The sequence below is a fragment of the Vidua chalybeata genome, chromosome 10 (genome assembly GCF_026979565.1).
Source record: "Vidua chalybeata isolate OUT-0048 chromosome 10, bVidCha1 merged haplotype, whole genome shotgun sequence".
Taxonomy (NCBI): Eukaryota; Metazoa; Chordata; class Aves; order Passeriformes; family Viduidae; genus Vidua; species Vidua chalybeata.
Window position 1 is genome coordinate 3498959 of NC_071539.1, and position 14865 is coordinate 3513823.

The 14865-nt window shown below is 43.9% G+C and overlaps 1 protein-coding gene across 2 annotated transcripts in view; it reads right to left on the bottom strand.

Moving 5' to 3' along the window:
- GOLIM4 (golgi integral membrane protein 4) overlaps positions 1 to 14865 on the bottom strand; it is a 29553-nt gene that overhangs the window by 7287 nt on the left and 7401 nt on the right. The window contains exons 2-9 of one of the 2 annotated variants that reach the window (XM_053952238.1): positions 10021 to 10095; positions 8783 to 8832; positions 7731 to 7784; positions 7081 to 7231; positions 5808 to 5890; positions 5186 to 5269; positions 1951 to 2121; positions 729 to 1058 (exon numbers count right to left, since the gene is read on the bottom strand). In XM_053952238.1, coding sequence (XP_053808213.1) covers positions 729 to 1058; positions 1951 to 2121; positions 5186 to 5269; positions 5808 to 5890; positions 7081 to 7231; positions 7731 to 7784; positions 8783 to 8832; positions 10021 to 10095 — 998 coding nt within the window. The remainder of the gene's footprint in view (positions 1 to 728; positions 1059 to 1950; positions 2122 to 5185; positions 5270 to 5807; positions 5891 to 7080; positions 7232 to 7730; positions 7785 to 8782; positions 8833 to 10020; positions 10096 to 14865) is intronic. The other variant, XM_053952239.1, reaches the window with a different exon arrangement.

A 14865-nucleotide genomic window follows, 5' to 3' on the forward strand; every position in this document is an offset into this window, starting at 1 on the left:
TCAGCAACAGCTCCTCATTACACCTGAGTGACACAATTAATCTGCCAGGAGAGAAAGTGTTTACAAAGCCTACAGTGAGACCAGTGCAATACATTTTCTACTGCAGATCCGATCTAGGATGTAAATCCAGGATTTGCTGGTTTTATTTAGAGCTGCACACTGATTTCCCCCTGGCTATTTTAGTCATGTTTGTCTGGCAGTTAAAATTCCCTGTCAAACAACAGTAAGCATGAGCTGGCAGTGTGTTTGCAGAAGGCAGGTACCTCTGACAAGGAAACACTCTGCAATTTGCTGAGATGCATCAAGTTACCAAAGCAGAGCAGTTCTCCACCCCAGCCTCCCTCTCACCTGCTGAGTTCTCCATCAGCTACCACGGGCCTCAGGTTTGAAGTGGGAGACAGGATTCAGTCTGCTGCTTTTTTTTTTTTTTTTTTCCATCTGTTGCTTTTTATCAGCAGAATTAATGTTCATTAAGATCTGGCCAGCACTGCAGTACAAGTGTGCTCAAGTTGAGCCTGAATCCTGTTGCATCCAAGTGCTTCGAATCCCAAATTTTCTATAAACATGACAGTAATTTTATCTAAAAACCAGCGAGTGCTCTGAATCCCAAACTCTCTATAAAAACTTTATTTTGCCTAGAAAAAGGTGACTGCAATACAGGGCCAGCAGTGAAAAGAGAAGCCTCCATTTAAACAGCAGATTTAACCAATTAGAAAAGAGCTCCCTACCTCTGACTGCAGGTGATCACCCAACATGTTGGTTTCTTCTTCCTTTTGTTCCTGCTTTTTCCATTCATGCTCTTCTGGGGCTTGGTCCTGCTCCTCCTCCAGGTGCTCAGGCTGCCCTGCCTGCTCCATTTCTTCCTCTTCAAGCTCCTTTTTGCGTTCTTCTTCCATCTGCTCTGCCCGTTGCTCCTCATCCTCTCCAGCTTCCTGCTGCTCCTGGATGTTCAGCTCCTTGGCATTCTGGCCCTCGTGAGCCCTTCCCTGCACGTGCAAAGGCTCAGCCCTGTCCTGCTCCTGGCTATTTATTGCTTCTCTCCCCCTTGACTTCTTATTCTGCAAAACAGACACAGGATTATGTGTGTACAACACATTTATGGATTTCAGTTTCAAGAGAGCCAAGGACAGACTTGGATCCTTTATGCCAGCCCAGAGCTGTTGTCAGGAGGGCCAAATGCCTGGTTTGGAATGAGCTCCTCCTGCCAAATGGGGTCATTACCTGGTTTGTGGCTGTACAGCTACACAGGGTGTTGTACAGCCCCACCACAGAGTAAGTTAAGCCTCATTTTAGTCAAAAAATGAAAAACTCTTACAATTTAGATGAAAAATGAAAAACTCTTACAATTTAGTTGAAAAATGAAAAACTCTAACAATTCTACAAAGCCAGCTTTGTGTTTTAGAGACACGGTTTACTGCTGGCTTTGGCAGAACTGGGTTCACAGCTGGACTCAAAGATCTTAAAAGTTCTTTTCCAACCTAAATGATTCTGTGATTTTTACTTCTTGTAGGTTCTGCTGGCCAAAAAATTCTTGTAAAACAAAATCACAACTGGTTTTTCTTAACTTCTAGATTACACATTTTCTGCTTGAACCTTGGTGTGCCAATTTTAAATACACTGACTTCAATGTGCCACTGGAACCTTATAAAATAACAATCTCTTCAGAACTTCTAAAAGCTTTCTGTAACACTTGAGATAGCTAAAATTTTAGATTTCTCGTTAAAAAATTTTAGATTTTGAGTGACTTCTTAAAACAGCTGACATAAACACACTTAAAACTGGACAAGTCATGTGAGGAAAGATCATCATGAATAGATTTTCTTGCCACTCAACAATTAAAGCATTCCTCACCGCAGTGACAGAGGTGCACAGTCAAACACCCTCTCCTAAGACACTTTCAGCACATTCTGCTGGATCAGAACCATTGCTGGGCTCTCTGGAGCCTTTTACCTCCTGCTGCTGCTCAGCCCCAGCTCCGGGGGGCTGCGGGGGGCGGCTGTGGGGGGACGGGCCCCGCTCCTCGGGCTGCTGCTCATTCCCTCCTTCCACCTTCTCCACGTCTTGGAAACTTGGGATTTTTTTGAGTGTGTCCTTCAGCTGTTTGTATTCCTCCACCTGAGTCTAAAGCCAACATGTTAATTACCGGGTGTCCAAATTAATTCCTTAATCAAATGTAGTCACCTTGGAGTGAAGTTGCTGGCAGGACACGTGGTAGAAAACTTGATTTTCCATGGAGGAGAAGGGATGGGAGCTTTTAAAATATAATTTTTTCCTCCAAACATTAGCTGACACTGATCCATCAAGATCTTTACAAAGTGCACATGCATACCAAAGTGTATTAAAAACATCTCTGTGGGACAAAGAAGAGGAGTTGTTTTATTCATGCCAAGCTGGAGAAGTGTCAGAAGGGGATGATGAAGCTTTCCTGGCAGACTAAAGTGAGGGAAGTCAAAAGCACCACAAGTTCTCCTTTGCTGGTAGAAAGAAGTGCAGCTCTTTCAGAAGCAGAAGTTTTAAAGTACATCTACATGTCGTGAAAATGCCAAGTGCTCAACATTTAGACATGTGTTAGACAAGACAACAGCCAACATACGGAAGTGAGGCAAAGAAAGGCACAGTGGTGAAGAGCAGAAGGAAAAAGAAAAGAAGGTAAATTTCTAAAGGCTTCCTGAAATGCAACAGTAAAATGTTGGAATTTGATCTGCTGTTTAACTTTGGACAGGATCAGGAAGCTTTTAAAGAAAATCCAGCAAGGTTGGTACCTCAATCCCTGGCTCTGCAGCAGGAAGATTTCCAATTAAAGAGGATTTTTTGGGGTGGGCAGGGTGTATAAAGGCTGACCAGCTGCACACACAACAGGTGCCACACCAGAGAGTTTCCCTGCTGCTGCAGGGGAGGTGTGGGTGTGCTTAGGAACCTCCACAAGCCTATGGACCCCTAAAAGAGAATGGCCTAAAGGGAAAGCAGAGTGCACAGTGATTATTCCTGTCAGTCCAGGGGGATGCTTCTGCTCCCTGACTAACTGCTGGAGAGGACAAACCTCAGAGGAAAAAGGAGTATTTATTGGACATAAAACTAATACTCAGGTTTCTGATTTTTTTTTTTTTTTTTTGTCTCCTCTTGGTGACCTTGCAGAGAGATGAACTGGGATATGCTGGAATGAGTCCAGAGCAGGCCGTGGAGAAGCTCCAGGGGTTGGAGCCCCTCTGCTCTGGAGCCAGGCTGGGAGAGCTGGGGGTGTTCACCTGGAGAAGGGAAGGCTCCAGGGAGAGCTGAGTCCCTTCCAGTGCCTAAAGAGGCTTCATGAGAGCTGGAGAGGGACTGGGGACAAGGGATGGAGGGACAGGACAAAGAGGAGTGGCCCTAAGCTGAAGGAGTGAAGGTTTAGATTTGATATTAAGAATACATTATTTTCTATAAGGGTGGTGAGGTCCTGGCACAAGCTGCCCAGAGAGGTTGTGGACATGTCCAAGGCCAGGTTGGACAGGGCTGGGAGCAGCCTGGGATAGTGGAAGGTGTCCCTGCCCATGGCAGGGGGTGGAATTAGATGAGCTTTAAGGTCCCTTCCAACCCAAACCATTCCATGGTATTTAAAGAGTGCCCATCCAGATCAGAACTCAAGTACTACTCTGTTCCACTGCACAGTCACTAAACTGAACATTCTGAGTCAAGGCCACAGCTTAAAAGGTGCTGATACTGGCAGAAAACAGGGTTTATTAAAATATATTAAAATCTGCCTGGCTGGGAAAAAGCACAAAACACTTTAAAGGTTCAGGTTAGTGCAGTATTGACTACTGGTGTTCAATGTCTAGAATACACCCAGAAATAGAGGGATCATTTATGGAGCTGGGAAAGAATCCCTTGGGGACTTTCTGCAGCTGGTTTGCAGGAGAAACTACACAAAAGTGTGAAATACCCTCTGTTCTCAAGGCATGTGCAAGGCCCTTCCCTGGAGGGTCCCCACGGGACAAATGTCTCAGCCTGGCTGCAGACAGAGAGGCTTTGTGTGACACAGGATTTCTAATTAAAGAATTGAATCAAAGCCAGGAGAGTGGGGAGCTTCCCTTTGGGCTTGGTGAACCTCAAATCAGCCCCTCCACGTGGCCTTGTGGAATTTCAGATGTTCTCAGCACATACCACACAGCAAACGTGGCCAGTGGGAGAAGAACTCAAAATTAGCTGCCAGTGTGGGTTAGTACTGCAGATTATGATTCTTCAGATATTCAGTCTATGAGGCACCTTCCTGATCTCTCCCTGTTTTTTGAGTATCTTACACATATTGACAGGCACAACAAGCAGAAGTGGGAAAAAAAAATTCAATGCTTTTAATGCTGCTAACGATTTTGTGGACTGTGAAAATGCCTAAATGAAGAAAATCAGGAATAAAAATAACTTCACACTGCCTCACTGCCTCTCCCTGTGATCTTTCACCAAAAGTCTTCCTCTGCTCCAACATCACTCCCACTTCCAGATTCCCTGTGGCCTCCACAGCTTGTACTGGCACAGCTGACTGAGCCTGCAACAGTTTGTGCTTCACGGAGAGTTCACTTGAAAATGACATTTAAGGAACTTAATGCTGCTGGCTCTTCTAAAAACTAATCTGAGTTGCACCTGGAGTTCCCATACCTCCATACATATCTCCATCTACGTTCTGCTGCCTCTGCACTCATGTGTGTTGCCCAGAGCAGCTGTGGCTGCCCCTGGATCCCTGAAGTGCCCAAGGCCAGGATGGATGGGGCTTGGAGCAACCTGGGATGGTGGAAGGTGTCCCTGCCCATGGCAGGGGTGGCACTGGATGAGCTTTTTCCAGACCACTCTGGAATTCCATGAAAGCCTCACGACCTCCCCAGCCACACACAAGAAGAGATTTTACACCAGCACCCAGGTGTAAGAGATAAATGTGAAGGTCAGAGTGCAGGATGCTCACAGCAGTTCCACCAGAGAGGACAGAGACAGAAAGGCACTGCCAGCTCCCAGGGAAGCAGAGACACTTTTCTCAGAACACATGCACTGCTGGGCTGGCCCACAGGCTGCTCTGCCCCCTGAGCCCTCTGGGGAGCAGCCCCTCCGTGCCATGCACTCCTGGGCCCCCATGCCAAAGGCACATGCAGCGCCCTGCAGCCAGGAGAGGTTTGGAGACAGATTTGGGAAGCTGAGAGCCAGCAGGAGCTGCTTTCCTTCTGACCTGAGCAGCAGCTAGTGCACTCTTGTGGTCTTCCAATGTCACCACAAGCTCGTTGTGCTGGGACAGTAAGTTCTTATGCTGTTGCTACACAAAAAGAAGAACATCACACGTTTCACATAAAGTTCATTCTAAAGATCAGTTAGGGAGGCTGGGGGGGAGTTTGAACTAGGAGGATAATTCAATTTATTTTGAAAAGAAAATCCTTAGCTGGAATTTATTTATTTCACATGGAATGCATATTAAATAGACAGAGGAAGGAAGCACACCAGGGAAGGCAATTTGGAGGCCAGGATTTGTGTAACTAAAATAAAAGTAGGGGTAGATGTTGATGAACATTTAAAAAAAACAGAGATGGAAAACATTAGGCACTGAGTTTTGCCAAAACCCAATTTTTAACTTGTAAAACCAAATCCTGATTTCTATACTAAACACCTTTTATTTTTTTATGGGCATATACCTAAAGTGCAGGTGGCCAAAGACAAATCCAATCCAGCCTATTCCTCTCCTTTTTCCCACATAACAGAAACTACAAGTCTACAGCACAGCCTGCTTTGGGCTTGGGAAAACTTGGGAAAATTTCTTCCTCATGATCTTGAAAAGTTCTCCTCAGAGCAAGGCCTACCTTGACATCCTGCAGCTGGGTGTGGATGTCTTGGTGAGCTTTCCTCAGCTGCCTGTTCTCCTCCCGTAAGTTATACAGGGATTCTGTGCAAAAGAAACCAGAAGAAATACAGAGTTTAAACCTGGCTGCATTTGTAACACCAGGCTAAGCACTAAAATTAAGACTGTAACACAATCTACATAAAATCCCACACGAGTGCTGTAGTAAAAATTAGGTAGAATAATTGTATGGTTTGTTTTTCTTACCTCTCTCCCCAGCCCTATCAAAAGCTTGCCATTTTCAAGCAGAAAATCATGACATTTGGTGAAATTTTCTGTCAGTGCACCCAGCCTGCACCTGGAATTCTGCATCACTGCTCCTGCTGGGTGCTGCAGATGGCAAAATTCCCTCTGGAAATCTGAATCCTGGAAAGGCAGAGAGGAAAGCACCCTCCCCTCTTTCCCCACATCACACCTGGCAAGTGCAAGTTTTCTGTCACAGGACCCAGCTATTCCTTTGGAAGGGATGCCCAGATGGCTCCAAAAGCTTCTGGGATCAGGGACAGAGGCTTCTATTCCCACTTTTTACATGATGTTGACGTGGAGCCAACAAACAACCTCTGCCTGCAGTGCAGACAAAGCTGCAATCAGCTCCAGAACCACCCCCTGTGCTAGGGACAGGTGGCAGAGAAGGCTCTGATGGACACAGCCCCATCCTTTTCTTCCATGGAACTGTGTAATGAGGATGGAAGAGGCCTGAAAACTGCCCAGAATCTCCAACAGGAAAGTGGATGCCAAGAGTGGAAACCGAATTCATCACCCAAGTGTACAGGTGCAACGTGCCAGAGGAGCTGGCACATACAGGGAAAAAGGAGGTATAAAATGTAAATAAAGTCACTTCAGAAAGAGGCACAATTACATCTCTGCTACCAGTGGCAAATATTCTTAGACTGCCTTTCAGTTACAAACAAGAAGAGGCAAACCTTTTTTCCCAGGTTTATACCAGTCTTCGAATTAAAAATTAAAGACTGACTCAACAACCTCTGACACTGGACAGGCTTTTAAGTGCTGGGTTTTTTGCTATTTTTGTAACCCAGACAGAAACACAGAGCACATATGAACAGATTTCAGAGAGAGGCCTTAGAAAATCATCAATAAAATGGAACTTGTCAGGAGGCAGAAGATGCACAAACGACCTGTGAGTGAGAACAGAGAAAATGTCTCTCTCACACCACACAAAGCCAAACACCCAATTTAATGTGGGCAGCCAGACACAGGTTAAATTTTAAATTTACCCTTCAGCTTGGAGATCTCCTGCTCCTTTTCCTGCTGCAGCTGTAGGTATCTCTCCTTGTGATCACTGAATGTCCTGCTAAACTCTTCTCCCTGTTTTCGGTGATCTTCCTCAAGGTCAGCGTGCTGTTTCTTCAGTTCTTCGTGTTGACTCTGCAAATACCAAGTTGGGACACTGGAACAGCTCTGTATCTGCAGATCTGGCTAATATTGTCTTTGGCAATTTGTTTAGTAAGTGCAGATGAATAGGAAGCATTCATAACAGGAAGGTTATTATTCAAGGCATGCACATTGCAGCTCCTTCCAAACACAAAATGATCTCTGTGATGAGCAGGCTCCTGTTCCAGGGCTGTGTCACCTCACCCCAGAGCTGCACTGTCCCCCTGGGAGCTGATGAATGTGTCTCAGAAAATCCCTTTGTGCCAAACTACGAGGGCTGATAAGTCAGCATTCCCTACAAGTAATTGCATCTGATAAGGTTAAATTACCCACTGGAAAGCCTGACAAGGAAAAAATGCAGGAAACCATCTTTTAAAAGTCAGAGGAAGGCACTGTCCACACCCTGGCACTGTACAGTGATGCCAGAAGCCAGCAGGCTGTGTCCCCCCAGCACAACCAGCTGCACAGGTGCTCTGCTGTCCCAGTCACCCACCTTCAGCATCTGGTGCTGCACGCTCAGGGCGCTGTATCTGCTGTTGGAGTCTTGCTGCAAAACAAAAGCACTCGTGTGAAACCCCCTGAGCTCTGCACACCCAGCTTGTGGGAGTCACCAGCCAAGGGATGCCCTCCCCAGGACACAAATCCATCTCTCCCCTGGCTTTGGAGCTCCCCAGGACACAAATCCATCTCTCCCCTGGCTTTGGAGCTCCCCAGGACACAAATCCATCTCTCCCCTGGCTTTGGAGCTCCCCGGGACACAAATCCATCCCCCCCGATGGCTCTGGAACTCCCCAAGACACAAATCCACCTCTCCCCTGGCTTTGGAGCTCCCCAGGACACAAATCCATCTCTCCCCTGGCTTTGGAGCTCCCCAGGACACAAATCCATCTCTCCCCTGGCTTTGGAGCTCCCCAGGACACAAATCCATCTCTCCCCTGGCTTTGGAGCAGAGCAAGCTCCCACACTCTGCACCTACTGCAGTGACAACCAATTTTAACTCCTGCTCCCAAACTGCTCCCCAGTTTCAACATGAAATAGCCATAAAATCCTAATTTACTTGCTTTATAAAGAGTTCTCTACAGGTTTCTGGGTCCTCTGCCAGACAGAGCTTTCCTTCTGGCACTTGGTATATAAAACAAAGTTTCTTGATGTCTTTATGCTTTCCAGTTCAAAGCCCATGTGTTAGAAAGCTGTCACTGTTATTTCCCCTGGGGCCTAAGCTACAAAAAGATTTCCAACACCTTCTTATTCCCCTTTCCCCTTAAATAAAACAACATTACGTTTGAACTACCATAATATAAACAGGGGATTATTTTCTAAATTAATTTTCTGGAGAGGTATTAGTATCTCCCACTATAGCTCAAATAATTAGGAATTGGAGAGCACTTATGAATGCAGAGTAGAACTGGGATAAGTGAGAGCTCTTTCAATTAGTATTTTGCAAGATCTCTTCCTTTGAACAGTCATAATTGCAAAGTATTTCCTTTTCCTTGCAACACAAATAGCAGCAGCTATTAAAAACTTGTACTAGGCATGATGACTTACCCTTCCTTTATTTAGTGTTTCCTGTGCTTCTAGTTTATAAACAAGAAAATCTGCAACATAAAAGGGAAAGTAATGATGAAAAAAAAAACAGCAGGAAGATGAGAATCTGCGCTTGAATAACTTGACTGTTGAGTACATAAATTCTCTTCCAAGAGCTGAATATTTATGCAGAAACAATTTTCAAAGGATCTTTAAAAAAAAAAAAGAAAACCTATAACTTAAGGAGAATTTGACAAAATGCACAAATTCTTTAAATGCACAAACTTTAAAAAGTTTCATAAAATATTTTCACCTCAAGGTTTCATAGTGAGAGATGCAGAGTTCAGGCTCAAATCTACAGATGAGTAATTAAATCTGACACATGAACTCTCTCAGCAGAGGCCCAAGAGCATCATTCAGAAGGAGAAGGGCATTTATAAACTGTGTATTCTTGGAAATGATAAAACATTTCCTCATTTATTTCTTGACCTCTCTCTTCCCAGGGTTTGAAAAGGTGTCTCCCCTCGGGTAGCAGCAGGACCATTCTACACTAGATGGCACCAGAAACCCACCGAGACCAGCACGGTGAGAATCGTTCCTCACTCCTTGTCAGCTTTGCTAAAGTCGTATTTTTAATTCAGCAGCTGAGTCCTCAGTTTTAGGGAGAACAGAGGCTCTACCCTGAAAACTGCAGTGAATTTAGAGGCTGAGGAAACTCAGAGGATTGAATCCTGCTGAATTTCCACAGCGGTGTAAGAAATGCAATTTGTGTTTGCCTCACACACACCTAGAATTTAGTTTTAATCAGGGAAAGGTGTATAAGCATGTGCTCACCCTAAAGCACATATAAAAGTACTGATTCCAAGTTTAATTCCCAGCTGATGGAATGCAAGAAAAGGTCCCATGGTTTTGGTACAAGTTTTGAATTTTTGGCATGCCAGGACAGGATTTACACGTGCCCATACCCCACATACATGTTGGGTTTTTTATGTACATGGATACAAACATAGTCTCTGTGTTTATTACCTCATATTGCAGTCATCTGCAAATAGTATTAAAGAGATGATTGCTTTTAAAATGATCTGGTTAAAAAAGATTAAATTAAAAAGGACTACCAGAAAGAGCAGCACAGCTCTGCCAAGTGAATCCTAATATATTGCTTATACATTACCCAACTGACTTAAAATTGAAGAAAAACCATTTGAAATTACTTTCTACTATAATCAAGTTAAATGTGAAAGTGAAAAGTACATTTTTACCTTCCTTTGCTTTCTTATGTTCCAGCCTTTCCTTTTGCAGTGACTTTTCTAATCTTGACCGGTGCTCATACACAACTGAAAAGAGAAATTTTGCACACAATTCATTACAAAAGTAACAAACACAAACCTCACCATCCACCCCAACACACCCAGGGAGTGCTGGCACAGAATGCACCAGGAAAATACAAGTGGAATGAGGTCATGGGATAAAGGGCTGTTTGTAACCCTGGTGACAGTAACTTTTTCTCTTTTTGCACCCTTTATCGATCCCAAATCCCGGCTTATTTGCATTGCTAACACAGAATGTGATAAGCAGGTGAGGGATTTTTTTGTGGAGGCAGCCAGCTGTGCTGGAGCTACCAAAGCCTCCTTGCTTCTCAGGAATGCAGGGACATTTTCCATGTTTCCATCCTCCCCTGCCCTGTTTGCACAGAGACAAGGAAATAAGACAGGAGAGCTCGGCTGCCAGAGGAATTCCTGGCAGCACACAAAGTGTCACAAGGAGGGAGGGGAGATGCCCAGGGGCAGGACAGCTCCTGGAGGTGCAGCAGGCACTGCTGCCTGAGCTGAGGCATGGGGAACCTGGGAGCCACCCTAAGTTCTCCCAAAAACTGTGAATACAGAATTCCTCTGCACTGTCTCCCAGCAAAAATGACTCCCAAGGACTGTCCCAAGCTGCCCATTTGCAGACACCATCCCAAAATGGGGTTTACATTTATGACTTTGTTCGTTGTATCCAGGTGTGTTTAGGATATCAAACATCCTCTGGCACAAAGTCCCCCCATCTGGCTGCCAGTAAAGCAGGGTTTCATTCAGCCTGTGCTTTGGACATGGAGTTTGGGATGTGGCACATCACTCCCTATTTACCCCTTCCTCACCTCTCATTACCAGAAACAGCCAAGTTTGCAGCAAAGATATCAAGTAAAACTCATGGAAATGTACAATTACATGTGTTTAAACTCAGTTTAACACAAGTATCTTTCACTGCCCAAATTACAGTTTGCATTCTTTTAATGAGAGGTTAATTTGTAATAAAACAATGAGTGATTTTTCCATCAAAACCAGGAAACTCATTTTCTGAGAATAAACCATTGGTGAATGCAAGCCTTCAACAAGAAGCATCAAATAAAGATTTGTATCTTGGCAGCTACAGAAAACTCCTCTTGCACCTTAAAACAAGTTCTTAATTCCACCAAGGTGCATCCTGCTGCCTTATCTACAAGAGTTTATGTTTTAGCTCTGAAGCTGGATTGCTAATCAATCCCAGGCACCTATCTCCACTTTGCTATTTATCTTCTAAAGTCAAGGGCATCAGTCAAGATGAGCCAATGTATCAACACCCTCTGGAGGAGAAAAAGCAGGCAATGAATATTCAGAAAGTCACCAGCAGGCTTGGAGAAGGAAAAAAAAAAAAGGCAGCACTACAGTAATGGTTTTATTTCAGCCCTGAAGGTGGTGAATGCTCAATTATTGTGCAAAAGGAACAGTGGCAGCAGAGCAGCTCAGGAGAGCAATGAAAATCCATAATGGGCTTCCCCTCCCATGCAATCAGGGTGGAACGGGGCTTTTGGCAGACACACGAAACCACAAACGGGTTTGGAGGGAACGTTTTCCATTCCACTCCTCCATCTGCAAGTGCACCTTCCACAGCTCCTGCTGCTGCTTTAACAAGTGTGTCTGTAGGGGGGAGCCCTGCACAGCAAACCCATCACAGGGGCAGGAGAAAGGGGCAGAGAAGGCAGGATTTGGGGTTTAGGGACCTCTCAGAGCATCCCTGCTGAGCTCTGGGATTCACCCTGCACTTGCAGGGTCTGAACACAGGCAGTGCAGCCTCTCCTCTACCTGCTGAGTAGGAATCCTTGAAATATTGGCACAAAGCTGGAGAAGTCCTAAAACAGCCCCTCAGGTGACTAAAAAGGGCAAGGAGAAACCTCCTCCCTCAGCTCTGCCCTCTGAGTTCAGTTAGTGGTTGGCCTAGCACGTTCCCCTCTGATTAAAGTCCATAAAGTGCAATGTACTGAAGGTGTTGATTAAAAATAATTATTAACAAAGCACAGCTCCCATGTTTTCTCACCTGCTCCTCTGGGGAGTAGGCTGAAGGTCAGATTTTATAAGCACATATTGGAGTTAATCTCCCATAAATTTGAATTATTTCCACCAGTTAGGAAATTTAGGAAGAGCCCAAACAAAGGGCTTGTTACTACAGAAGAAATTTCTCTTCCTTCACAGCCAGCCTGGATATAAGATGTCTGAGCAAGAATCTGAAAGAAATAAATACACTGAAAAACAGTTTTTATAGAAAAGTCCAGCCCAGCAGGGGGTGGAACTTAAATAAGGAATCTGACAAAATCCCACTGCTGGGATGCACAAATCATTTTTCCTAGGGTAAGCTTTTAATTTTGCACTGATCTTTGCACAAATAATTGAACTTTATTTTTACACTCTATCTAATAGAATGGTAAAAAAGGGGGGGAAATGTTGTCATTTAATGGCTAATAGGCACTATTCCAAAGCTGGAATTACTGCAGGTGTCAGCTTAATTCTTGAAATTACCTACAGAATGCAACCTACAGAAATGAACAAAGACCCACAAACTCACAGAGCCCAGAAACTCAACTGGTAACCTGACCTTTCACCTCCAACAAGGACACACTGAAACTCCTGGAAAACATGCCAGTAAAATCAAGTCCCAAGGTTTTTCCCATAAAGAAAAGGAAGTGAGGGAGAAGGGAAGTGTGGAATTCCCTGCAGTTCCCAGATTGCACCACTTCCACCAGTGCTGAGCGTTAATTACAACACAGGAGTCGGGGAGGTGATGAAATTGAGATTATTTAACAGTCAAGGTTCCTTCTCTTATCTTTGCTCTGACCCTCTAAACAATAAAGCTATTATTAAGCAAAATAAGCCATTATTGTACATTTAAAAGAAAGCATTTCCTTGTTTACATTATCAGCAATTTTGTGACAGTGTTACTTTCATCATTTGGCCTGTCAGAAGGATGATCCAGAGTCTAAAATGCCCCAGTTCCCTTGAAAATCATTACGTTGGGATTTAAATACACATGATACAAGAAACGTAACTAATTTCAACATGACTGCTTGTTACACAATTCTGAGATCTTTCTCTGAGTTTACAGCAATATCTTTCACTTAAAACCAGCAGATTTCAGTAGTCTTGGCAACACTCAGTGTTGTTTTCCCTCGCACTGTGGCAGAGTTGAACTGAACCAGCAGCATGGGGTAAACACCCTGGCACCTCTCTAGTGACACTGTGAAGGTCTGCAGAACACAGACTTGCTATAAAAATAATTAATTCCCCATTCTTGTCCCTGCAAATAGAACCATCTAAAATGTGAACCCATGGAAAAAGCTTTTCTGCTGAGAGTAAAGCATTTCCACCAGTCAAAGAGGAATCCCTTCAATACGGGGTGTAGGATAAATTCTCTAATCCAATGACAATCATTAAAATTTTGACCTCAGATGACATTTCATGACTCCTGTGACACATTTCATGCTGGGAGGAGATATTATTAATACAACAAGAACTGCTCCCCAAGCTCCCAGCCCTGTATTTAAATCAGTGAATCTGCTTTCAAACAAGATCCAGTGATTTCACTACTGATAATCTTATCAGAAACAGATTATCAAACTGCAGCAGCAGGATTCCCCAGCGTGGTACAAGCCATGCTGGCCTCAGTGTCACAGTCTGAGCCCCATCTATTTCCGAGACTCAACTGGGGGTTTAGCAATAAATGGATATTCCAGTGACACTGCAAATATCTTGGGAAAAATGGAAGTATTCCCACAATAAAGACTAGGAAATTTCTGTTTTAAGTATGGAGTAAGAAAACAGTATCTATTATGTACAAAAAAAAAAAAAAAAAAAAAATCTGTTTATCATAGAATGGTTTGGCTTGGAAGGGACCTTGAAGCTCAGCTTGTTCCACCCCCCTGCCATGGGCAGGGACATTTCACTTCCACTAGACCAGGCTGCTCCAAGCCACAATATTTGCAATATATTGAACAAAATATTGAAGCCATTTAATAATTTCTGTCCTTGAAGTTTTCTGGTTTGAGTTGCCACAAAGAAGGACAGAAACAGAGACCAAGGCAGGGTAAAACTGATTGTGTGTGAGGCTTCCTTGTGCAACATCCAGGCAGGGATGGACTGCTGTCATTTTGCTCTCTGCAAACCACAGCTGGCACTGTGTGGACCACGAGAATTACCTTGACTTCCAAACAAACTCCTACACTTTGCAATTTACTCACATGATCAAGTAATGGGTTTGTCTAATTACAGCCAGTCATGTCAAATTCCTCCTGGAAAACCACATCACTCACTGGCAGTTGTGCTTTTAAAAATGACCCCTGCTTTCACTGAATTCCCTAACCATTTGTTTTGCTCAGAGTAGTAATAATTTGAAAAGTTTATATTTAATATATGAATCTTTACATTCAGGGGATTTTTTTAAGAGAAAGCATAACATGTGCTTTCAGAGATCCAACACCAAAAATGAGCTATCCATTACAATAAACCTGTTCCTCTGACTTACTCAGTATTCCAGGAAGAAGCTCAAACTAAAAAGTTCCAGTAAGCAATTCTAGTTTTGCCTTCACTGCAGTTCTGAAAAATGGGAAACGCTGGAGAATTTGGCACATTAATGCACCCCAGAAACACACACTTGTACTTCTAAGAGACCACTGTGCCCTCTCTTCTACTGCAAGGATGACAGGAAAATTAATTTTTAAACTGGAGCAAGCATCTACATTTAATAGAATCCTTTTACTGCAGCCTGCCTCACACATTGCCTTTCTTAGAAGCCAATAACACCTCTAGGAAACAACA